The sequence below is a fragment of the Lepidochelys kempii genome, chromosome 4 (genome assembly GCF_965140265.1).
Source record: "Lepidochelys kempii isolate rLepKem1 chromosome 4, rLepKem1.hap2, whole genome shotgun sequence".
In the NCBI taxonomy this organism is placed as follows: domain Eukaryota; kingdom Metazoa; phylum Chordata; order Testudines; family Cheloniidae; genus Lepidochelys; species Lepidochelys kempii.
The window spans coordinates 131276446-131303813 of record NC_133259.1 but is presented as its reverse complement, the minus strand read 5'-3'; the positions used below and the strand labels follow the sequence as shown (position 1 = coordinate 131303813).

The 27368-nt window shown below is 39.4% G+C and overlaps 1 protein-coding gene across 10 annotated transcripts in view; it reads left to right on the top strand.

Annotated features, from left to right (window-relative positions):
* The window catches only part of CTNNA2 (catenin alpha 2), a 784792-nt gene that overhangs the window by 745376 nt on the left and 12048 nt on the right, over positions 1–27368 (top strand). For 8 of the 10 annotated variants that reach the window (XM_073342914.1, XM_073342915.1, XM_073342917.1 and 5 more), the window contains 2 exons: positions 1558–1692; positions 12444–12587. In XM_073342914.1, coding sequence (XP_073199015.1) covers positions 1558–1692; positions 12444–12587 — 279 coding nt within the window. The remainder of the gene's footprint in view (positions 1–1557; positions 1693–12443; positions 12588–27368) is intronic. The other 2 variants (XM_073342920.1, XM_073342913.1) reach the window with 1 other exon arrangement.

Genomic DNA, 27368 nt, shown 5'->3' with positions numbered 1-27368 from the left:
ATAACGAGAGTGATCAATTATCAGCAGGAGAAAAAAACCTTTTGTAGTGATAATCAGGATGGCCCATTTCCAACAGTTGACAAGAAGGTGAGAGTAACTCTGTGTGAGAGTGTGTGTGTGTGTGTGGAGGGAGGAATAAGCATGGGGAAATAGTTTAACTTTGTGTAATGACCCATCCACTCCCAGTCTTTATGGAGCCCATTGTTTCATGTTCTCTGTGTGTGTATATATATATATATATATCTTTCTACTGTATTTTCCACTGCATGCATCCAGTGAAGTGGGTTTTAGCCCACGAAAGCTTATGCTCAAATAAATTTGTTAGTCTCTATGGTGCCACAAGCACTCCTCGTTCTTTCAGCTCTTTTTATTTGTTAGACTTAAAGACAGAGGAGCAAACTAAGTGATTGCTTTCAGAGTTAGGGGCCACAGTGTGTGTATGTAACCAGTGCTGTTGTTTTACATCCAAGTGCACCGTAAACATTTTTCCCTTGTGCCTTATTTGTCATTGCTATTATAACCATTTAGACAGAAGTTGTGGGGCCACTGGGCTGTAAGTGTTTAATCTGATTATGTTTATTTAAGGTGTCATGTGGTGGTTTTACTCTCCAAAATGGAAAATTGAATGTAGCATTTTAATGACCTAAAGAAGCTAGTTCAAAAGTCTCTGAATCTTTGATCTCCATAGTCAAACAATATTGTAAGGCGGACTTTGTTGTGTAGCTCTGACAAGTGTTTATTGGAGACGTGCTCTTCGGAAGGGGACCTTTTCACTCTGGTTCATTTGTGTGAATTATACAGGCCTGTGCTCAGGAGGCAAGTCTAGGAATAGTAACTACGGGTGCTGTTTATTGTGCTGTTGATTATTGTTGGGGTTGCTGCAGTTCCTTGTAAAAGTGTATTTCAATGAACTATAAAAGAGTTGTGCTTGGGCCTTGTCTGGTTATATTGATTATGAAACCTTCACAAATTCTACTTAGTTTGACCTAGTGTAATTTTTCTCTGCACACTTTTGTCATGAGGAATATGTCAAAATGGTACAGTACTTTAGATGGCCTACCAGTAGTAGTGAGAAGTATTGCTTAGACAGGCAAGGAGACCAAATTATTTCATTTCCTTCTTATTAAGGGCTGCAAGCCTGAAAGTATCTTCTGTAATGTTATGTATATTACTATAAATAATTCCTTCCAGTATAGATGGACTCGTATATTATTCATCAGTAGACTCCTATGTTTATTACAAACTGAATGATGCCCTAAGAAAAACATCGACAGAGATTAGTTTGTTTTCTTTAAGTTCATCAGGTAAGTGACAAAAAGAGATTATTTTTGTAAAGCACCCAGGCTATCTTCACATTTTAATTTATGAGTCTCAAGCTATAGAAGAGGTACAGAATAGCTTTCAGCTCTCATCAAATTCCTCACTAAAGGGTTAAGTGAAATGGATGAATCTAACATGGCGTCAACAGTGCTACTGTTTCCTTGGATTGCCTTTGTATAATGAACAGATAAACTGAGCTAGATCTAATCAGTGTTGCTTATTTTTCCCCCCTTGCAGTGCCCTGATTCAGCCTGCAAGCAGGATCTATTGGCATATCTGCAGCGCATTGCCCTCTATTGCCACCAGCTCAATATCTGCAGCAAGGTGAAGGCAGAAGTGCAGAATCTCGGAGGAGAACTTATTGTATCAGGGGTAAGCTGGTATTTGTATTTAGCAGTTTACATATCCCATGGTTCAATTTGCCACGGAGTGTTTTTAGTGACAAGAATGTAAAAGACAAAAATAATAGTGAGTCATAAGCAAGCTTCTTAAAATGTTATCTCCATTATTCCAGACCTTACAATAACTTGTGTCGAGCAATTTGATTTTCCAATTACCCTTTGTTTATAGTAACCTTGTCAAATCTTCATTCCCCCAAAAGAAAGGTAATTTCATAGTCTAGAAACTCATTGCCAAGCCGTGAATGTTATAATTATTTGGAGCTTTTGTATATTTGCTTATTGTAAATCTAGTTTCCTTTGTTAGTATTGGTAATTTCCCTCCTCTGAGCAGGAGCCAGCACTGCTCTGTATGGAGTGCATATTGTTAAGATGGTAATATCTAACAGGATTTCATTCACTCAGGTTCCAATGCATACTAGGTTTATCAAAAACTCTGGAAGGCCAGCAAAATATTTTACTTTTTATGTGCTGTTTCCAAATACAGTTGCCAAACCTAAAAAAATACATATTCTAATTCCTTCCATTTGCTTGTTCCAGTAATTTTTAATGAATATGCAAATGTTTTATCCACAATCACCAGACATTTGTTGCCCAGATTAGAAATGTGTAGAGGCAGTCAGAACATAAACTGTTTTTGCTGCATTTTAAAAGATGTTTTCTCCCCTTCACCTCACCTTGAGCCATCTGTCTCTGTGAGACCAGTGGCAAAAAGTACTAGCATTTCCTGCTCTTCATGATTTTTTTTCTTTATGCTGCTCACAGTAGGTTTGGCCGAACCACAGTTTGGTCACTGCCCAAGCTGCATATAGACTGTGTGTATGCTGTATTCCCTCTTGCATATACCAGTGTATACTATATTCCCTGAGCCCCACTGTGCTTTCAAGATGACAGGGATTTGGGAAAACTTTGGATAAGTTTGTTTGAAAATGCCATTTTGGGGAGAAAAAAAACAAACAAAAACCTCTCATTGTTTAAAGCCAATCAAATTTGAGGACTTCTGGGACATGCTTTGCCCTCTATTTTATCCATACGCCCCCAAGGGAAATCAGTGGGCTTTCTGAAAGCTAACTGAGAACAAAACATATGCCCTTTTGTTCAATATAGATATAAAACAATGATTTTTTTGCAAAGCACAGTATGCAGCTTTAAAACTTGGCTGGGCTACTTGGAACTATTATTTCGAAAGCATGCATGCAGTCCTAGAAGGAAGCTGCTGCACTGTACTCCACCTGTGCCTCTCCTGCAGATGGTCTCCAACTCTTGGCAGATGTACAAAGTAGTGTAATTTTAACACCTTGATCTTCCCACAGCAATGAAAATCCCTTTTCATGTTCCTGGTGTTGAATGAGTGATCTTTCCTTATATCACTGACAAGTGTACTACATACCAAATGCTTCAGACCTTATCTTACCTGCTGCCATACAAGTCCGGCTTTCCATACCCATTTAGCTTTCACACCCATCCATCTATAACAATTGCCCAAATTAGATCTTCTCTCAGCTTGGCTTTTGTGCTTGTGTTTATTTCTTTTCCAGTTCTCTTTATTTATTGTACGTGGATGTTGAACAGGCCATTGTGAACCTCTGACATACAGTTGTATTGAAACATCATCATACACTGTGAAATTTAAGTGACTGAATGCTTGACTTCTTCATTCCCAAGCTGGCATTGTTAACATCTGCTGCTTCCCAGGCTTCATCACCATTGTCTTTTTTTGCATTCACTTGCAGTACAAAGCAATGCTAACTTCAGCCATTCAAATTACTAGCTTTTGAGTTGACTCCAAAGACAGTGTTAATGGCATTGGCAGAAACCTAAGCTTGCCGTATCTGTTTCTTCAGTTGTTACTCCGTCATAGACTTAATGGAGATGGTGCAGAAAGTTGATCTTTTGTACATTCCTTTTTGAGACTGATATCTTAGAGCTTGGTGAATCAAAATGAATCCACTGCTTTTCTGGTAGCATAAAACATGCTTTACATCTTTAAGTGCTGGGTACTGTATGTTCTTTTGCCGACCTCGGGACTATCCAGAGATCAGATGTCCAAATCCACATCTGCATCTGTAGCCTACTTATCCACTTGCCACTTCTGCTTCCATCTTGTTCTTCATTCTCTCTTGGATAGCCAGCTGCAAATAAATACTACTTTATTTGCATAAAAAAGAACAACAGTTATTTGGCAACTTGCATACAGTACAATGATCTTGAAAGTGCAGTGGAAATCCAGAGTTCGTGGTCCCCAAACCATTCACTATTGCAGGAAACTGATGTGTAGCATTATGTTCAATTAATTTTTGTGATGTAACAATCACCCTGGCACTTGACATTTACAAATTTTGGAGGAGATGGAACTATAACATACATCTGTATTTACAAGGAGTCACCGTATAATTCACCATTTCCCTCATCCAGAAGTTTAGCTGTGATTTCAGAACCACTGGTTCTGGGGAATACAAACTCTGCTTGACTTTCTACTTTATTAGGAATGTTAATCCATGTTTCCAAATACAGTGAATAAATATAAAATGAATAGAACCTGAGAGACATAAATACTCTGTTCCGATTACCTTAATTCTGTTCTGGCAAGGGAAAATGTGTTCCATTTTATGTGATATGTTGAAGTTATTGCATAATATGGTGTATGCCTTTTCGGTGAAATTTCTATTTCTTTATATTCTCAATAAGTTACTTGTAGTGCAGTGTATTTTACATTCAAACCTAAGAACACGCCCAGTCTCTCTCTCTCTCTCTCTCTCTCTCTCTCCATCAATATGACATAACCTCATATATGAAGATTTCGTTGGTATCATTGACTTACCTACAGATAGGCTGAAAAGTATATCAAAAAGCAAAGAAAATGAGGCTGTCAAACTCCTGAAAGGGAAATTATTTCAATAAGAGGAAAGAGCCCTTTAAATCATTCCCCCCCTTTCTCTCAATCCTTTCTCCCTTAACTTCCCTTCCATCTCTCCCTTGATCTTTCCATCCCAAGATGTTCTCTGCCTACCGATCAACAAGACTCTTTTCCCCAGGTAAATCTCATACATCAGGTCTTCCACTGGTGTAAATCAGTGTAACTCCATGTGTTTCAATGGCCTGTGCTGAGTGCTGATTTATACCAGCTGGTGATCTGAATCAGTAGGTTTATGTTTAGATTGTGAGACTCCAACTCCCTGTCTCCCAGTTGAGTTTTGAAACACAGTCTAAGAAAACCGTATTTGAGAGCTCTTCTGTGATTAAGAGCCTTATTAACCTGGAGTGAGGGAAGCATAGGGAGGCAAGGAAGATATAAAGGGAGAGACATAAAATAATAAGGAAATAGGGGAATAGAGGCTGAAATGCCCAAAATGATTTTTAAATACCTGCTAAAGATCTTGAGTCAAATCCTGGCCTCACTAGGTATGTCTACACAGCAATTAAACACTCACGGCTGGCCCATGACATCTGACTCTGGCTCATAGGGCTCAGGATATGGGCCATTTAATTGCAGTGTAGACATTTGGGTTTGGGCTGGGCTCTGAGATTCTGCAGTGAGGGAGGCAAAATTCCCATTGACTTCAATGTGGCCAGAATTTAATCTCCTGCTTTGTTTCTTATTGCAGCCCATGTGGTTTTGTACTTTAGCATACAAACTTTTGAATATTTACAAATAAAAATCCTGTATAATAATAATAATAATAAATAATAAGTTTGACAGCCTCATTATTAATTGTTGTTATTATTATTATTAGTAGTAGTAGGCATTTCTTATTAATCAGTAGTTACAATATCCTGGGATAATAAGCACCTCAACTTCAGAGTTCATTTCCTCAGTCTTCAGCCAGAGAGTTTATTCAGTGCAAAGTGCAGCTATTGCCTGATAAACAGGAATCACCCTTAAGATGGACTAACTTTTATGAGGTGCAGTTCCACATTTCTCCCATTGAAGTAAATGTCAATTACAGATACATGGCCTCACAACAGGCATTAGCACGTTGTTGTTGTTTTTGTTGTTGTTGTTGTTGAAAAGGGGTGTAATCTATGAAGTTTAAATCCAGCTCAAAATCCAAGTTTCACAAAAGTTTGGGGTACTTCTTTTCTCGGTGTTCCAGCAGATGTATCAAAATATATCATTACGTCAAAACTGACCTGTATGTTCCCTTATTGCTATGGAGAAAACAACCAGTAGTTCTGGTCTCTCCTTTCACGGTTTGAAACCGATCTATTCACAGCACAAAGTCTACTATACAGTTTGGCCGTGAGCTTGCATTTAGTTTTATTTCATGTTTGTGTCAGGAGCTTGATGTCCACTGTTGTGTTTCCTACAGCAATTTAATCCTTTCTTTAACTGGGTAACAGTTTAGCATTATGTGAAAGAAAGACAGCTTGCTCAATGAGCGATTTGGTAGACCGCCAAGACTGTCACCTACTTTTCATTTGAGAGCATCATGAATCTAAACTAAATATTCCTGTTTCCAGCCACTAACTGAGTATGTTTTACTACTGAATTAGAATTTAAACAGAAGAATAATACATGAAATAAACCCTTGAAAACAGACTGATAAACCAAAATTTATTTAGACCTCTGTGTGCTGGGCTGCTTGGCCAGTTGATCTCTCAGATTTGGAAGAAATCTCTTTCGGCAGTATGTTTTATACAGAATGTCCTCCCATCTGCTTTTTAAAATACAATAGTAATCTTTTCCTAATCACAATTCATAGCTATTGATAATAAGATTCCTACTTTCTGTTTGTTAGTAATTGCATCTAATTTAAATCACGGTGAATATAGTACAAGGAACTATGGCTGCCAGACAGTTTAAAAAATCTCAATTAATCGTGAGATTTAAAAGAAATAGTTGCAATTAATCACTGTTTTAAATGCACTGTTAAACAATAATAAATATCAATTTAAATTAATTATACTTATCTTTGTATTCTTTTACATTTTCAATTATATTGATTTAATCTGCAACACAGAATACAAAGTGTACAGTGCTCACTTTGTTCTTTTTTGTTACAAATATTTGCACTGTACAAGTTGAAGCATGAGGAGCATATGAATGTTTAGCAGATCTGGCATGTAAATACCTTGCAACGCTGGTTACTACAGTGCCAGGCGAATGCCTGTTCTTACTTTCAGGTAACATTTTAAATAATAAGTGGGCAGCATTATCTCCCGTAAATGTAAACAAACTTGTTTGTCTTAGCGATTGGCTGAACAAAGGGTAGCACTGAGTCGCAGGGGTGCTGGAACAGTTTGTATAGTGGGGGTGCTGAGAGCCATTGAACCAAACTGTATACCCTGTATATAATGGAAACCACTTCAAGCCAGGGGGTACAGGAGCACCCCTAGTTCCAGCACCTATGCTGAGTGGACATTGTTTTGTTTTTGAGTGCAATTATATGTAAAAATAACAATGGATAAATTTCATGATAAAGAGATTGCACTACAGTATTGTATGAGGTGAATTGAAAATATTATTTCTTTTGTTTATCTTTTTTACAGTGTATTTATAATAGAAATAAGCATATAAAGTGAGCAGTGTACAACTTGTATTCTGTGTTTTAATTGAAATCAATATATTTGAAAGTGTAGAGAAACATCCAAAATATTGATAGTACATTTAAATTGGTATTCTATTATTATTTAACAGTATGATTAAAACTACAATTAATCACAGCTTTTTTTTTATTCTAGTTCATTTGTTTTGGGTTAATCGCTTGAGTTAACTGTGATTAATTGACAGCCCTAGAAGGATCCTACATGTATGATTGGAATCACAGGGATTTTAAAGTGTTTTTTTTTTCCCTCTCTGTACGGTGCATATTCTGTAATAACTAGTAACTTTATGAATTATTGGACGGTACATTTACTGAAATTTACAATTAAGAGTGTTTTTCAAAGAAAAAAAGAGCCTGATATCAAAAATAAGAACTCCTGAGCAATTTAATTCAATGGAAAAAAAATAAAAGTTATCTATTGGAAGCTGATGCCTGAAACAAGTATGTTATGGATTTGAAGGCAATACTAATCTATATATTTCAATATATACTATTCTCATTATATAAATATAGGAAATCTGACAATCAAAAAACTTCTGTTCATGAAATAACTAGAATGCTAGGCTAGATTCTTTCTTGTGCCATGATATGATCAGCATGGAGGAGAAGGGAATGTCAAAGAGCCACTTACAGCTTCCTGATTCTCAAACTACCCCGGCCCTTCAATAAAGTAGAGGAACCTGGGTGCTGCTCTGATTTACAACAGTTGGCTATAATCCCTAAGGACCATGCAGTTGAGAACTTCTGTAGAGAAATAAGGCTCCAGCCTGCCCCATCAGGCTCCCTTCTCTGAGAGCAAGTGGAAGGTTTAGGATCTGTGTCCACCAGCATTACAGCAGTTGAGATTTCCCCAGTTGCAGCCAGATTATGTCCCCAGCTCAGAAATTAGGGTTGAGTGTCCATCCCATTACTTTAAATCTGACCATATTTAGGTGTAGCATTTAGCTAAATGGCATGCATGGGGAAATGGCAGACCTGGCCTGGAGCACCTAAAGATTCAACATAGTAATGGAAGGAGATTTTTGGATAAAATCAGAATTGATTGATAATATACAGTGAAACTCCAGTTCTACCAATTATTTCACTCTGATCTGTGTAGTGGTGAGATTAATCCCACTTCCAAAATACTGCTAAGTGGTCTTCTATGTGATATTAAAGAAATAATAACTTCAGACTAGACTCTTCAATCTCTTTCCCTTTAATTACGGTTCTTGACAACTTTCATTGCAGATGGATAATACACACACACACACAAAGACATACCCTCAAGGAGAAACTTCACACAGTTTTTCCAACTAATCACAAATACTGAAGGAAAATACTTAAAACAGCATATAAAACACTCAATAAAACTCACCAGGGAAACTTAATTCCATCACACAAACTATGTAAGAATAACTTTAGGAAGAAAAAAGCAGCAAATCAGCCTTTGCATTAGGGAAGTTCAGAGTCTCTTGTGTGTCAAACTTCTTAAGTCATTTCTTCCAGTCACCAGATGTAATCTGGCTGCTTTTATTCATGAATTTCTCAGGAGAAAGGAAAACATATGTCTATCCTCCACATCACACCATTAGCCTTGAATTACAAACCAGCTCCCTATATGTGAGGCCAATATTTATTGATTTAAGACACAGACGTAGGACCAATCCTCCTAAAATACCCTAAAAATGATAATGCCTAGAATTGTGTACTGTTGAACATGAATTTATTCATCATCAAAATACCCTGTGAGCTGGGTAAGTAGTAATACCCCAATTTTACAGACTGGGAAAATGAGGCAACAAATTCAAATGGTTTGCCCTGCCCTCATTAAAGGCCCTATTAGATCTTTAGGATAATCTGGGAAAGGTATGTTGACTGCATCCAGCGCTGAGCTAATAGACCATACCAAGAATTCTCGTACATACCAATAACTAAATTCAACATGTTATCTGCCAATTTTAAAAGCTTTCAGGACTTGCATGTTCTATCCAGTGTCATATGGGATATTATCTGTTTGGCCATTCCTTGGATATGACATGTGATGAATGAGATGGATTTCATTATCCATCCATCAGAACCAACTTAATCCACGACAACAGCAAAACAGAATTTTTTTCTGGGGTGTGGAGTTAAGGTCTCTGTCTTGACCCTTATGAACCTGGCACCTTGACATGCCTTGAGTGTGATATTTTATTCCAAGTCGTCATTGAGTTTCTCATGGTATATCAGTTTTTACCTTCCTTAGCTGGAACAGTAGCACATCTATGGGCTGGTATTTCTAAGCAGTCATCATTTTTCTCAGCCGTCCACAATCTTGAGGGAAAGCATTCAAACTTTATCTCAGTGGCACCCGCCAATGCCTGAATAGAGCCTATTCATTTATTACCTTCTGCCAAATTCTTATTAAGCAAGTTTGTTGTTGTTTTATTTGACAGATGATTGTTGTGAAACCAAACCTGGACAAATCCAGCTCCTGGCTGCTAGACAGTTAGGTGCAAGATGTCAAATCATTAGCTGAACTAAGTTTATAGCATCGTTAGGCTACAGAGCTGCAACCACTTCCCTTAGGAAGTGATTTGACGACCTAAAAGCCCTCATCTAGTTCCTCTTGATACTCAACTTTGCATATGCTCTTCCAGTTACTCATAGTTATAGTTCTTTGGCACACTAGGAGCAATTTCTCTCTCTTCTGAAATATACTGCCCAGCAAGTGTTTGTAGTTCATTGTAGTAGTTCTTACTTAGTTCTCTGTTTAACCAAATTTTATGTATATCCTCCTAAATCAATCCCTTCAAGCTGCTCACTATTGTTTTACTCTTCTCTGCATTTCCTCTTCTTTTTCAACCAAAGTCTTTCCGATACTGAGTGGCCCAAAGCAGTACACCAGGTGCGGTCTCCACAGTGCAAACCGAAATGCCCTCTCACATTTTCTAATAGTCTATCATCAAACCTAATCTTTCTAGGTATTTATACCATGCTATCACTGTGGGATCTGACGGCCTCATTTTTAATAATAGGTTATTAGTGGAGAATTTATTTGGCCATCACCATCCATCAGAAGGTTCTGTGCTATGGCATTTCCATTTGAGGGTAATATTTAAATGACAATTTGCATCTCCCCACAAAATCTAGTCTTACCATGCCAACTACTATTTGCTTGGGCCTCTGAAGTTCTGATATCTGCTGAAGAGTTTAGAATATGCTCCTACTTCATTTGGCAAAATCAACAATAGTGCAATGGTCAAGACAATCCTATGGATTGTGACCTGATTGGATTACAGCAGTTACCTTTTACCTCAAAGGCCTTTAAAAGATAAATTTTCCCTGTCCATTTGGAGGATTAGTAATAACCCATGTTGGTTAGAAAAGGTAACAATGAAGTCTCCACCAACTGATTGAAGATTCACCAAAATGTGGAAAGCCTTTAGCAGTAGGTCATAAGGTTCAGATGGACGTAACTCAATCCAGTCCTATTACAAGGCAGAAAAGTTATTTTTCCCTCTTTAAACATTGACGTAGGTTAAAGACATCATTTAACCAGGAATCGGTTAGAAATCCTGATCCTTAATTCAATTATAAACCTAAAGTTACAGCACCCATCATCACTTTGCATCATTCAGATGCAGCCTAGTTTTGCATTGGGTTCCTGAACTCATATTTCGCCTCTTACAGTTACAGTAGCTCTTGCTTAAGATAGGTAGAACAAGCCAGATTGGAGGAGCTAATCAAGGTGGTAAAGTTGTTCTTGCTCTCTCTTTTCTTTTAATTTTTACTTTGAATGTTAAAATGCTGTTGCATTTCCAAATATAGTGAAAGATGTTCAGATAAAGAGGCAATATCCTTGACCTCTGTTTTTAAATGAAGTGATTGGTAGTAGCCATTAATCAAAAAGACTTTCTTTTGCTATAGCGGAAGAGGGGGGAAACCAAAACCAACACAAGCAGAGCAGAGGATGCACATTAATCATTAGTGAAACTGAAAAATAATCCTGGGTAGATTACAATTTACATTATCCTTGTAGCAACTGAGATCCTAAGGGAAAATATCAGTATTTGCTCAGTGTAACTTTGTAATCCTGACTCTTAAGAGCATTCCTTATACATCAAGAAAAAAAAATCAGACCAGATTCTACTGCTCTTGCTCACATTGAGTAGTCCCTTACTCTGGAAGCAGTGTGGCTACCTACTGATGGAGGTACTACTCAATATGAGGGAGGCTGGTAGATTTAGCCCATAGTAAATATACTACATTTTTAGCTGGGACGCCTTGTTGGGTTATAAGAAAATCAAAACTGTAATGGATAATGGTAATATATATTGTCAAACCTGCTTTATACAGAATTTGATAGAGCAAAATTCCATTTAGAGAGAATTAGAATGAAAGTTCCCATTTGTAAACCACAATTCTGGTTATAGGGAAGTTGTCCTCTGAGAGAATTGGCTTCAGTCTAGAAGGTACCATTGTGTGTAATTACTAGACTAAAATATACACTCTCTAAAGCGATCACCTTTGTGTAATTTTGCTGATACTTTATAGAACTTTAAAGTGTGCTTTGTAAATAAATGTTTGCCCAGAATGTTTACCATTCCCCTCACTTGCTCTCTCAGCTCAGGCAGGCAGGGTGAGAGAAAGTTGACTCTCTCTGACCACAATGTTTGGACTTTCATGCTAGTGAAGGTTCCCTGCCCTCTCATCTGATTTCTATAAAACGGTTGGCTAAAACTCTCCTCTGACTTCTGTATGGACCAAATTCAACCCTAGTGTATTTGTGTGTAACTCCCATTGAAGTCGGTGAAATTCCAACTGCTTACATCACCTTTATATGTGCGTTCCCAGTGTTTAAAAAGATACACAGAAATGTTACTTTTTAATCCCTCTGCCAAATTCCCTAGCCCACTCTAGTGCAATCATGGTTCAACAGGGTAGCCATTCCTGGCCCTTCTAGTTTTCATCATATAGGACCATAGCTCACTCTTCCCCTCTTAGCAAATTGTTCAGTAATTTTCTTACCTGCGGTAAGGGAGCAAGTGAGAGGAATTGCACAGTGGGGTTACTCACCATGGAAGAGTCCCTGTTTCCTTTACCAAGCATAGCTCCTTCAGCACACATTTTCTCCTCTTCTCCCCTCTGCACTAGGGTACAATATTTCTCTTGCTCTCTCTCTCACTCTCTCTTTTCTGTATCTCTCGGAAATCAGACTGGAGTTCAGAGCACTTTCACTACCTTTTATGAGGTAGAATGTGATGTCATAGATGGGGGCAGGGCTAGTCAACTTTCTACCCACCTACCCACCTGTGCTGAGGGAGCTACGCTTGGGAACGGAAGCAGTGACTCCTCCACGGTGAGTAACCTTGTTTCTAATTTATACCATTATGTAAAGCTCTGACTGTTTTGTGGGGGGGAGGGGAAAGATTTTAAGAGGGCATTTTGTTTGTTGGTCAGTTTAGTTTTTTGGGGAGGGGTTAAAGTACAGCGCTAACACAAAATCAGTTGCATGTTATTTTTCTAAACTTGAAAAGATTTTTTTTCCTTCATTTCCCAATCTAAACTGTTGTGCGGACTTCCTCTGAGTTGTAAAACAGCTACCACAGAGATGGCCACATTTTAGTAATGGGTGAAGGGATCCCTCTGAATATGTTAAATATCAATTTAAGAGCCCAATCCTGGTCCCCTTGAAATCAGTAGCAAAACTTCCATTGACTTCATGGGTGAAGAATCAGGCCTTTACTTTGTAAAGTGCTTTGGGATTAAAGGTGCTTTATAAATGGAAGATATTGTTATTCCTGTATGTATTATTAATTATTATTATTATTACTATTAACTGTGGAGATATGTCTACTTTTTTAGGATAGATGGAACATTTCTTTTCTCCAGATCTTCTATGTTTATTTTGTTTTTCTGCTTAATTCTAAATATGTGTATGTCTACTTGCTGACATCAGGCCATTTTTAAGAACCTTTCTAAAAAAAAATATTAAAAAGGAGAGGAAAACCTCTTAAGCAAGTGATGTAAGCCCAAAACACATGATTAATATTTAGACGCAAGCTAGACACAATCTTTGAAATTCAAAGTCAAAGCTTCAGGATGCTGTGAATTAATGGTGGAGCAGAATGAGCTCTAACGGAAAATCCTGGCTTTGCTGGTTTGTGTTACAGCCCTTACGTTATTTAACCATAGGTTTTGTATTTAATAGCACTTAAAGCTTGCTTTTCTTTTCTTGGTCCTGGTGTTACTACTTGTGTGTGGTTTCCCTCCCTGTATCCCTCAGAATTTTAGAAAGACAAGATGGACTGCAAAGATCTTTTACTCTTGTTCTGCCTCTTGGCTACCTATTAAAGCTGTCACGATGTCAGAGCTCTGTCACTAAAGGGCAGAAGAAGGGTCATGTGAGGATTTTGGCCTCTAGGGATGGCAGAGATATTGCTGTTCTTGTACATTTAAAGCTCCTTCCCAGCTCTGTGTGGGGCCTTATCATATTACAGTGAACGGTACTAGAAGGCAGTAATGCATACTCTATAAATCAAAAGACAAAGAGAGCATGATCATAGCCTTTTCAACCCAAGTGTAATTTAGTCTGCTGGATGACATACTTTTTTTCAGATGACTGGATAGCTCTGAGGAATTGGGTACAAGATGCAGAATCCTCCATCTCTAGGTCACTGGCAGTGACATGCAGTGGGATCAGTGCATTTGTCACTTGAAGGCCATGGAGGGTTGGTTCCCCAAATGTATCTTCCAAGATAAATGCAGGGAGGGTGGGTCTCCATAGTGGGCCAACCCGTGGGTGGAGTTTGAATGGACAGTAAAGAGATGGACATGCAAAGTGACACAACCCTAAGCAACAACAAAACAGGCAGATGCCTATGGCTAGTCATAATAACAAATATCTGTCAGTACTATCCCAGGACTGTAATGGACCCTGCAGCCTGAAAGTGAAAGGCTAAATAACCTATTACTAATCTACAGAGCTAACCACTTCCCGTGTTCAATTATTTAATTGGCAAATATGCTAAAGACAATAAAGAAATTGGAAGTACAAAGTACTTATATTCCACACTGCACAGGATGAAATATTTATTCTGTCATTGGCAATATTGATTGTACTTTCTGGTATTTGTGCATGAAAGTTACATACTTAAAGTAAAGTAAAAAAAAAAACCAACTCAGAAATGGTGGTCCAGTTCTTTTCCCACTGATCTCATTCAGTGTGTAATATGGGCACTGTATCTGCAGCAAGCTGAGCAATTTGTTCCAAATATCCAGTCTTTGAACTAGTTAATCCTTCCCAACCTCTTTTATGCATTGAAAATTACTCGACAGCACTATTTATTAAAAAAAAATTAAGGCACACATCCAAGTTTGTCTTGGATCAGTTTTGCACTCACTCTGCCTAGCAGTATAAGAACAAAAGAACTACTCAGGTTTACCTATACATGTATGTGTAAGCAGATAAACACACAGAAATCCCATGTGGCTTCCTCAAGCACATACTGCTACATTCTGAGTAGCAGCTTAATTATATGGCTTCAGCTGCATGAATCCACACACATTTTCAGTGTGATTAATGGGCATCCCTATAATTCCCAAATCCTCAACACTTGCCAGTCTGAACTCTATCAGAAGTTGAATTAGAGGCTTCTTGGCTAGAAATGACTGTTATCTCCTCCTTTTCCATTTATGATCTTGGGAGTGAGGGAGGAGTTGTGAAATTGTGAAATGTTCCATCTCTTCAAAAACTGTCAGCTGGCAGATCATCATTGTGCCCTCATTTGTAATTCCTTTACAGTGGTGTAACTCCATCGACATCAAATGTCTTACTCTTGATTTATCCCTGTTTCACTGAAAAGACAGTCAGACCCATAGCAGTCAGGGAACCCTTCATGTAGGTTTAAATCACAATTCTTTTAAACCTTGTCCTGTAGTCACTTGAACCACCAGTGAAATGTTAAACCATAGCTGGCTAAACTCCAGTGGTCAGAGGAACCAGGAAGGAGACCATGACCACCTTAATACCCTAGACTTTTTGTCTGTAGGAGAGTCCTCTCTCAAAGGCATTAGCCAATCAGTCATCTGCCAGACTCACCATAATAACTAATAATGCTACTGTGCATTTTCACAATGTATCTCATTTGAGTATCTCAAACGACTTTGCAAACAATGTAGCCTCACAAAACCCATGGTGGAAACAAATATTATTATTATTATTATTATTATTATTATTATTGTTATTTATATTTATTCTATTTGTTTTACAAATGAGAATATAGGAGCCACAGGGAGGGTGAATGGCTTGAACAATGCCATCATAGCAAGTAATGGGCAGAAAGAAAGCCATGGAGTCATGACTCCCAGTTGTGCTTTAAGCCATTAGGTCCTCAGATAATTTTTGAGACACCTACCTTCCCTATCCAGGTCTCACCACTTCCCAGTCTGCACTCTCCCTGGCAAAAAAGATTAAAACAACAAGAACTAGTGGGTGGGGGTTGGACGGAGGACACCAGCTATGAAAGGATGCAGCACTTATACTGTATAAAGCATCCCAGTTGACCACAAATTCTGAAGATTGTATATCTTTTGAGTTATAAACACTTCATCTTTTACTGTCATTGCCATTGTTACTTAGTCGACCATTTCCATCATAAACCTGGTTGTATCACTGCTGGAAGCTCATTAGCAGTGGCACCAGAATCACCCCAGTATTCTCCAGTAAAATTAGAAATCACTTCTGAGTTATGGCTATCATTTACCAATACCATTAGCACAGATATCCAGGATAGCAACTTGGATTCGTAGAAACCCATCACTAAATATTAGCTGCTCAGTTGATTACGCTGGGAATGTTGCTGACAAAGAAAATTCAGAGTATAAGAGGTATCAATCTGCTTCAGAAAGCAAGGTTGAACATTTAGAGGCAACACCTGCCATGTTCTCAGTAACACGCTTAATAGCCTTGTATTGTACATGAAAAAATATGAGTTTGGGGATGAGATGGGGCTGTTGGAGAAATGGAGCCCATCTCGTACCGAAGTCAAGGCAAAACTTTTACAAAGTTTTGCAAAGAACATTGATTTAAATAAACCAGGGGTCTTGGAGCCTCTATGTCTTGGTGAGTTTTAACACTTCTGTAGCATTTTACAAACATCAACTAATTAATAATCACAACACCCCCATGGGGTAAGTAATTATCTTCATTTGGCAGTTTGGAAAAATAAGACAGAGAGCTTAAGGACAACAATTTCAAAAGTATCCACCCATGCTGTTCACCATAATTCTTGGCCTGTGTAATTGGAGACAACAAGGAACTGATTTTTTCAGAAGTGCTAAGCACCCTCAGCATTCACTGACTGAATTGGGTGCTCAGTAGCTCTCAAAAATTAGGCAGTCAGCTTAGGCATCCAAAAATGGATTTATCCATATATAACAGGCATTTTACATCTAAGTGTATTGACCAAGGCCACAGAAGAAGCCCACATTAGAGTCAGATTTAGGATGCACTTCTTCTTGATTCCATGCCTAGGCCCCAGGACCACACTGTCCTTATCATGCTCATTAGTTATTCCTTTTTGAGGCCAGACGTCAAAAGAGATTCAGAGCAGAGGAAGTGGCTCAGATTCAGACAGCTGAGAAGGCTGTCGTTGGTAGCATCTCATGCAACTCTGCCCCCATAGTCATGAAAAAATCATGGATCCTCCACAAAATAAAGGGACACATGGCCATGGTTTTCATAGATACCAAATACTAGCTCTAGGCAACTGTACAGAGAACCATAAATAACCATAAATAACCCCAAATCTAGAATACACCAGGGTTATCTTCACAAAGGAAAAGGTTAAGGGGCTTCCTTTTATTTTTCCATTTTAAAGTAGAGGCTGAGATTGGCTGTGTAACATTTCTAGGTCAATTATAAATTGGAGAGAAGGATTGGAGGGAGGGTTGCATTATTCTGCATGGATATAGAAACGAGTGTCCCAAGGATATTTAGTACAAAAAATCTTAAAGCATGTGAATTATTCAGACTGCATTGTAAGTACCTTTGCATGTGTTGTCAGAGTAAAGTTCCTTCCAAGATTCTGAAGCTCAAAATAAAACTTTGACCAAATGAGTTATAATTTCCTAATGTAACTCAGTAACATAACATGTAATTGCTAAAGGAAATGGTGTTGGACCAGCGAAATCTGATGAATTGTTAAATATCTGTCAATGCCAAATGTGTGATTAGTGTCCTCTAGCACTTTTCTTGAATGACCTCCATTGCAAATTCTAAAAGTTGGCCAAATGGATCATTATTCACTTAAATCCTAGTCCTGCAAACACTTTATGTGTGTAACTCTGACATTGAACTCAATAGGACTACTCCTATCGGTAAAGTTACTCAGATGTATAAACATTTGCAGAATTGACATAAGTGATGAAAAAGTATCTTTGTTGTCTAAATTGGGCTTAATCCTTCTTATTTTACTCGTCTGGGTAATCCCACTGAGGCCACCAAACTTTGACATGCACAAGACTGCTCTTGTGAATAGAATGAGAGGGGTTTGGTTCATTTTACTTTCCCTTGTTTTTTGTTCTTTCTTGGAATCTCTACTGAATTTTTAACTCATTTGTTTGTGTTTTAATTTATTTACAAAGTATCCAGAAATTCCAAACTGCTTCTTTTAAGGAGTAAAATGGCCAATAGTATCTATAGTAATGCACCTCTTTATATTCACAAATAATGTATTTGGTGATTGACGAGAATCTTCACATAATGTGTTACATGGCTAAACCTCTGCTGAAAAATTGCATTTGCTAGCTGACAGACTATCATATCAACTGTAATATAGATACTCTACTGTCTATGTGATCATATTGCATGTGGTCAGGACTTCTTTTCCTTCTTCCTTTTGCTATGGGCTCAGACCTGCAAGAGTGAGCTCACCGAAATCAAAAGAAATCTTTCCATTGATTGGGTCTTGGATCAGGCCCTGAATGCTCTCATTGACTTCAGTGGAAATGGAGGGAACTCAATATCTCACAAGTGTTCAGCACTTGTGAGTTTAAACCCTATGTTATCTTTTTTTATACAAGATGCAAAATATTAGTTGGCAAGCAATGAAACACCATGCCAGGATAGAAGAACTGTTATCCTGCCAATATCTGCCATTCAGCAATGCTAATACATCCTATTTATTTCAGGACTGAATATGATTGATGGTTTTGGTAAGCTCCCCTGAGGAAAACCATGTATGCCAGCAAAGTCATCCTCAAACTCTTCTTATGCTGACCTGGGCAAAGGCAATTGCAGGCATCTGAATTTAGTTAGGAAGCAATTTGCCTTGGAATGTGAGATATCATCTCAGATGAAGACAGAAAGATAACACATACACAGAGGTTCCGACAGTTTTACAAATGGAAAAGTTGGACAGTCACACTTTTTTTTAGCAATATAGATTGAAATGCCACATTGTGCTATTTGATCACACTGACAAAATCATGAGGAACAGCTTTGGCTAACGCAGTCTTATGAAAATAAATGTTCTAGTCTATGTGCTTTATTGATGCCATTGGACCGAAAGTCCATTGCACTTCAAGTCCATTGGGCAACTTCAATCATCCTGACATCTGCTGGGAGACCAATACAGTGGTGCACAGAAAATCCAGGGAGTTTTTGGAAACTGTAGGGGACAATTTCCTGGTGCAAGTGCTGGAGGAACCAACTAGGGGCGGAGCTCTTCTTAACCTGCTGCTCACAAACCGGGAAGAGGCTTACAAAAAGTGGAAGATTGGACAATTGACCAGGGATAAGTATATAAATATTGCTTGGGCATGTAGGAATGGAATCAGGAAGGCTAAATCACACTTGGAGTTGCAGCTAGCGAGGGATGTGAAGAGTCACAAGAAGGGTTTCTTCAAGTATGTTGGCAATAAGAAGAAAGCCAAGGAAAGTGTGGGCCCCTTACTAAATGAGGAAGGCAACCTAGTGACAGAGGATGTGGAAAAAGCTAATGTACTTAATGCTTTCTTTGACTCTGTCTTCACGAACAAGGTCAGCTCCCAGATTACTGCACTGGGCAGCACAGCATGGGGAAGAGGTGGCCACCCTCTGTGAAGGAAGAAGTGGTTCGGGACTATTTAGAAAAACTGGACGTACACAAGTCCATGGGGCCGGATGCGTTGCATCCGAGAGTGCTAAAGGATTTGGCAGATGTGATTGCAGAGCCATTGGCCATTATCTTTGAAAACTCATGGCGATCAGGGGAAGTCCCAGAAGATTGGAAAAAGGCTAATGCAGTGCCCATCTTTAAAAAAGGGAAGAAGGATGATCCTGGGAACTACAGGCTGGTCAGCCTCACCTCATTCCCCAGAAAAATCATGGAGCATGTCCTCAAGGAATCAATTCTGAAGGACTTAGACAAGAGGAAAGTGATCAGGAACAGTCAGCATGGATTCACCAAGGGAAAGTCATGCCTGACTAATCTAATTGCCTTCTATGGTGAGATAACTGGCTCTGTGGATGAAGGGAAAGCAGTGGACGTGTTATTCCTCGACTTTAGCAAAGCTTTTGACACGGTCTCCCACAGTATTCTTGTCAGCAACTTAAAGAAGTATGGGCTGGATGGATGCACTACAAGGTAGGTAGAAAGTTGGCTATATTGTTGGGCTCAATGGGTAATGATCAATGGCTCCATGTCTAGTTGGCAGCCGGTATCTAGCGGAGTGCCCCAAGGGTCGGTCCTGGGGTCAGTTTAGTTCAATATCTTCATTAATGATCTGGAGGATGGTGTGGATTGCACCCTCAGCAACTTTGCAGATGACATTAAACTGGGAGGAGTGGTAGATATGCTGGAGGGTAGGGATAGGATACAGAGGGACCTAGACAAATTGGAGGATTGGGCCAAAAGAAATCTGATGAGGTTTAAGAAGGACAAGTGCAGAGTCCTGCACTTAGGGCAGAAGAATCCAATGCACCGCTACAGACTAGGGACCAAATGGCTCGGCAGCAGTTCTGCAGAGAAGGACCTAGGGGTGACAGTGGACAAGAAGCTGGATATGAATCGACAGTGTACCTTTGTTGCCAAGAAGGCCAATGGCATTTTGGGGTGTATAAGTAGGGTCATTGCCAGCAGATCAAGGGATGTGATCGTTTCCCTCTATTCGACATTGGTGAGGCCTCAACTGGAGTACTGTGTCCAGTTTTGGGCCCCACACTACAAGAAGGATGTGGAAATATTGGAGAGAGTCCAGCGAAGGGCAACAAAAATGATTAGGGGACTGGAACACATGACTTATGAGGAGAGGCTGAGGGAACTGGGATTGTTTAGTCTACGGAAGAGAAGAATGAGGGGGGATTTGATAGCTGCTTTTAATTACCTGAAAGATGGATCCAAAGAGGATGAATCTAGACTATTCTCAGTGATAGCAGATGACACGACAAGGAGTAATGGTCTCAAGTTGCAGTGGGGGAGGTTTAAGTTGGATATTAGGAAAAAAAATTTTCACTAGGAGGGTGGTGAAACACTGGAATGCGTTACCTAGGGAGGTGGTGGAATCCCCTTCCTTAGAAGTTTTTAAGGACAGGCTTGACAAAGCCCTGGCTGGGATGATTTAGTTGGGATTGGTCCTGCTCTGGGCAGGGGGTTGGACTAGATGGCCTCCAGAGGTCCCTTCCAACTCTGTTATTCTATGATTGTATGATTCACTTTGTGTCTGATAGTTACACTACTTGGTGTTGATTGTGCAATAACCAATCAACATGAGTCTATTCCAAGTCTCTCCAGGTAAGACAGTAAGGAAAAACATGCACTGTCTCTCTAGTTGCTGTTCCTGTTCCTGTTCTCTGGATAAATAAGAGGAGACTGGTCTCCAGGGTTGGCAATCTAACACCTTTATAGAAGTATTAAATTCACTTGGAAAAACTGAAATATATAAAAAAAATCTAGATATATTTGTTACATCTTTAAACCGTCTCACAAAAGGCATACAATACAAAATTCAAAGCAGGAGGAGACAAATCAATAGTATTGACATGCTACCCTATATCGGCCTCTTATAGATGTAATAGCAACTGAATATGAAAGCCTGCACTTTCTTTCATGCATCTGACATAAATGGGTACTCAGATTCAGGGAGGGTTAGTGAAGAGAGAGACCTGGCTGTGGGTTTTACATATGATCTCAGGTTCAGGAGATGTCCAGAATCAAAGATGGACTGATTTGTGTGTATCTGTCCTGCTTGTGAATCAGAGCATAAAAAGTTTTATGAAGTTCTGGTTGTATGCAGATCACTCACCTGAATTTTTATCTAACTGACTTCTTGTTGGATCAGTGGATTCTCAAGAGACTTCTTATTCTGTGCACTTCAGTATCCATGCTGACAATGTATCTTCTGTGATAGATTGGGATCTTGTGTCTTCTCCAAAGTATTATTTGACTCAACCACACTAGGAGATGTAATCTTATTTTATTTTTGTGATGGGACCTTCATCCTCTCCTCCACACTGTGATTCGTCTTTTCCTCAAACCAGATGTGGTTGGGACTGTGTCTGTTATCCATCCACAGACACTAAAAGATCCAGCTGAGATGGCAGAATGGTTTGGAGGATTTTATTGTTGTAACATTAGATTTTACATGAAATCTGATGCCTTTGCAAAGAGAGTTGAAGTATTTTGCGATATGTGGGTAATATTAATTCATTACGTTTAAATAAATGGCTTTGTAGTTTTCTGATGTGTGAGCTACTCGTTTGCTGTATTTAATGCAGATGTCAAACACAAAGTTTCTATTATAGTTACACTCGGTGTGACAGGGTGTTGTGCAGGAACTCCTGAGCCAGCCCTCTGTCACCCCTGCTCCAATTAAGGGAGGTAAATTGGAGCTGGCTAGAGAAATCTGCACCTGATTGGCAAAGGGGAAACAGCTGCCAGCCTAATTAGCCTGGGGCAGTATAAAAGCCGCAGAGGAAGGAAGCTAAGGGAGGCAGATAGAAAGGAGGAAGCAAGGGAAGGGGAAGGGGAAAGGAGCAGCTCTGCCCTTCTGGGTCCGGAGGCTAAGAAGTCCTCAAGGCCGGAAGCCCCAAGCTGTGCCTGGTGAGAAGGTGGTGGGATGGCATGATGTAAATAAACTGCACTGGTGACTGCTGAGGCAGAAGGTCTTGTAGCGGTTTTTAGAGCAGAGAAGAGGCAGGACCAAGTGGGGCCCTGCTACACCCTGTTATACTCGGATAAAGAAACACTGTATCCCAAATAGAACCCTCATCCATATGTCCAGTTTCACTGCCTCCCACACCACTCTAGCTAGTTGGATATGTCAGATTTTTCCCCCCCATTGCTTTAAGACTATTGTACCAATAATACAAGGATCTATATCCCTGCTTCCTGTGAGATTTATGACAGATGCGTGGAACACAGTACTGTTTCTTAACATTCAGTTCCTATCAGGATGGAAAGAAGCCAATAATAATAATACTTACATAGCTATAGCTGGACAACATTAAAAACTCAGTGGCTTCCATTTGGCTTGTGTTCCATATTTTCATTTCGAGTGTTAAAATTTATGCTCTCATCATGCCTCATTCATAGGATAAATGCTGACAATTTGGAACATCAGCCATTGACATAAGAATGGTATTTTGATAAAGCAATTTCCAAAATTTCAGCTGGAGTGGAATTACCGCTAATGGATGACTGCTAAAGCACATAAATCTGATCCTTTGTGCTACCGCAACAGGCCTTTCTTACTCTAGAGTCTATAATTCTAGAAAAATGTGCAATAGGGACCAATCCTGCACTGTCAGGGGCATGGTCTAGCTGATCTAATCAAGCCAAGCTGCTGTAAAGTGTCCTAACTCCACTGAAATGAGCCACACTGAGTTACTCCAACTAAGGATCTGGCCCAATATATTGTTCAGTGCTAGAATATATGGGCCAAACTCTGAGGTAAGGCCATATCTACACTAAAAACATTTTACTGATACAGCGATACCACTAAGGTGCTTTTTTAAAACTTGGTATAGCAATACCATTATAGTGGAGGGCTGCGTGAAAAGAAAATGGTTTATGAATCAACTAACAAAAGATGGAATACACGCAATGCTTTATTGAGAGGGACAATGAGAAGTCAGTATAATTAGATGGTATAGAGTTAAAGTCTGTGCAACAATTTAAATACCTCAGTTCAGTGTTGAGCCATGCGAGGACCATGGAGCAGATGTTAGGGATCACATGAAGAGCACTTGGTGGAAAAGGAGGTAGTTGACAGGAGTTCTCTGCAAGAAGAATATGGCAAGTAAGCTAAAGAGCAAAGTATATAAGACCATAATTAGACTGGCCATGACATATGGGTCAGAAAGTTAGCGGATGAATGAGAGAAGAACAATTACTTCATACTGCCAAAATGAGAATGCTTAGGTTAACACTAGGAAGACAAGAGTTGATGGATGGGGTCACACAATGAAATGGTATGAGTTATCATGCAGGTGGCCCGCATCATGGAAAAGCGGAGAGAGTATCTACTAAGATGGTTGGGTCATGTGAGACAACAAGACGTGTGGTGTGTTGGTCAGAGAGTATCAGATCTAGTAGTCACGGGACAAAGACCAGGAGGAAGAATCAGAAAAAGGTGGTTCGAGATGCCGAAGCAAGACATGAAGAAAGTTGGTGTCAGCTTGGACAAAAGTAGTCAACAAGAGTGCTTGGACCTGAACAAGAGCTGCTGGCCCAACTAACAGGACAAGGTGAAGGCAAGAAAAAACATTACCAGCAAAGTGCTCCTAATATGGACGCAGTTATACCAGCAAAACTTCACTTTGTACTCATGTAATTAAACCTCCCACAACAAGTGAAACAAACTGTACTGGTAAAAGTTCAGCTTTGCTGATATAACTGTGTCTACGCTAGGGACCTCCATCGGCACAACTACATGGGTCAGGGATCATACCTCTTCACTCCCATTACCAACATAACTGTGCCAACAGAAGTCTGCAGTGCAGACATGGAGTAAGTTACTCTAAATCCATCGTAGGTACTCTGGATTTAGGCCTTGATTCAGCAAGGTACTTAAGCACATACCTAAGCTGAAGTGAGTGAGTAGTCTGCTTTGAAGTTAAAGTTAGCAATGTGCTTAAGTACTTTGCTGAATCAGGGCCATGCATCAGTGTAAGTAAACTCAGAAAGAGATTTCACTGGGGTCAGTGTGGCCGTGGTATTAGTTGTCTGTGATATACAGAAGATCAGACTAGATGATCTGGTGATCCCTTGTGGCCTTAAACTCGATTACATAAAAGGCACATCTACACTGCACACTCCTTTCAGTGGCATGTGGAGTACATACACTACATTCCCCCCTAGCACGGGTACAAATATCAGTGTAGACGGGGAGGGAGTTCTTAGATGAGCAAAGACACACCTGGATCTTGTGGGTATGCACCCAGGTATATCCCTTACATGGCTCTCTACTTGCCCAAGCAGTGTCTTCCCTGATGACACTGCTGTTTTTAGCAGTGTAGTGTCCCTCTGCCTATTCACTGCTGGAGTCTTTCCTCACTGCAGTGAAAAGATCCAACAGAGGGGAAAGACTCCAGCAGTGTGGAAGCAACGGGCAAAGGCTCTGGCAGCTCCCTGTGGCAGGATAAAACAACTCCCTGCAGCAGGATAAGACTCCAGTAGAAAGGAGGTGTCCGGGCCTTTTGCCGCTGCAATGAAAGACTCCAGGAACAGGGAAGGACCTTGATAGTGGGGAGGCAGTGGGAACAGGCTCTGGCAGTTCCCTGCTGCTGAGCCTTTCCCCACTGCCTTGACCCTGCCAGAGCCTTTCACTAACACATGTAGCTACACGCTGCAATGTGGACACAGCCTGCTTTTGATTGTGGAGTGTAGCTAAACATACCCTACATGCTGCTGCATGTGGTATGCAGTGTGCAAGTAGCATAACAGTGAAATGTGAACTAGTGATTACGTCCACACACAAACCCCATCTTAAATTAACACTTTGAAATATCTTCAAACTTTCTAGTTCACTACCATTAGGGTTTAAGACCTTTTCTACTGGATGACCATTTGGGGCTGGTTTCATATTTGCTTACTTAAAATAGGTTTCACTGTGATATAAAGATTTTTCCTGATTTTCCTGATTTTTTTCAGTCAGGTAATCTTTATCTCTGGGTAGTTGCAGAGTGTAAAAACAAAGTGAAAGGTTTTTTAGGGCTGGTGCATATATTTTTGTTAACTTTTAGGATTAAAAGTCCTTTATGGCAGCCTTTAACCATCAGGAGTTATGGGTCAACCGGTTTGATTTAAAACTAATTTAATTAAAATTATGTATTATAACCTATTATTATACATAGAATAATATTTATTACTTCTTTACGGACTATCTCTTCATTTAGCTGTTAAATGTGATTTAAAACATAGCTCAGTTCAGTGAATATCTTCTATTATATTTATCTCTAGATATTTTGTTTTCACAAATTAAATACCTATTTACATTAAATAGACCTTTTTATACAAAGAAAATAAAATGGGATCTATTTTTTTCTTTTTCTTTTCTTTTTTTTTGGCAATTAATATTGGTCAAAGTGATTTATTCAGCAATACAAATGCATCCTCCCGGTCTCTATATCAAGTGTGTTTGCCTCTGTGTGTGTCTTCTTTTATTAGAACACTACTTATAGTTTTGGATATTGTCATAATGAAACTGGTAACCAACCAACTTCAATATAAGTCTCTCCTCAAAATGGCAATGATTCATGTTATATGGAGGAGCTACCCATAATTCTTGGTACATTTGTCTGTTTCCCATTATGATGAGGGAGATGGTATGAAAAACCGTGCTAAGGATGCAGAATGTGTTCAGTATAACTAAGTCTGTTTGGGAGTCCCTATGGTTTACCTACCTATAATTGAAACAATGCAAATGACAAGAAGCACTCAGTGAATTGGCAAGTTATGAAACACAGCTACCCACCTAAATGAGTTAAAACGTCAACATGTCAAGAAGAGTAAGTTAATTGCAATCCAATGGGAAAATATCAAGAAAAGGGGGAATATACTTTGTTTTCTCTAGCTAACCATGAAACCTTTTTAACATCAGTGTCATGGCCACATTCCGGTTTGGATAATAGCATTTTGCTTAGCTACAACACATTGCCATGTACTTTCAACTGACTAATGGATTTTACTTTTCTTCAGGTCCTAGCCCCAGATCCAGCAAAGCACTTTATTACATTGACTTCAGTGGAATTCCTCATGTGCTTATATTAGTTGGTGGATTGGGGCCTTAGCCTACTGTGTAGTGTTACTGTTAAACAACCCAGAGATGGCTGCATTTGAGTCCTGGGTGTAGTGATTTGTATTTTGGTTGTCATTAATACACACTTGTAAAACTGTAAAGTGCTTTGCAATGGAAAGCACTACAGAAATGTCAGGTGGCATTACTATAATTGTGAGAAAAATATACATTTATTTATATAGGACTAGATTTTGGCCTGGTCTATGCCACAAAGTTTAGGTCAATGTAAGCGGCCTTACCTCGACCTAACTTGTAAGCATCTACACTAAAATTTATCTCCCACTGATCTAAATCGCCCACTACACTGACTTAATAACTCCACCTCCATGAGAGGCGTAGTACTTAAGTTGATATAGTTAGATTGATGCAGTGTCAATGTAGACATTGTGTTGCTTACTTTGACAGTTGCCTCCTTTCAGAAACCATCCCACAATACTCCACACTGGCAGTTAAATTGGTGCAAGTGCTTCTGGTAAGGACATACACCACCTATACAAGGAGCATAGTGTGGATATGTAAAACTGATTCAATTACTTTGGTAGCTGTACGTTTAAGTCACTTAGGTCAACTTAATTTTGTAGTGTAGACTTGCCCTTTGCCTTAAGACATAGCTGTGAGCAAGGGCTGTTGCAGAAGGTGAACTTCCACAGCAGTAGCTCTAGGAGGCATTATTCCTCATACACCTTTCTGAGCTGTAGCTCACGAAAGCTTATGCTTAAATAAATTGGTTAGTCTCTAAGGTGCCACAAGTCCTCCTTTTCTTTTTGCAATTCTTCCCTTGTTTCCTCTTGGCTCCCAGGGGATACTACTTCACTGCTGGCCTATACCAGAAGCTCATTGGCCAGTACTACCCCTACAA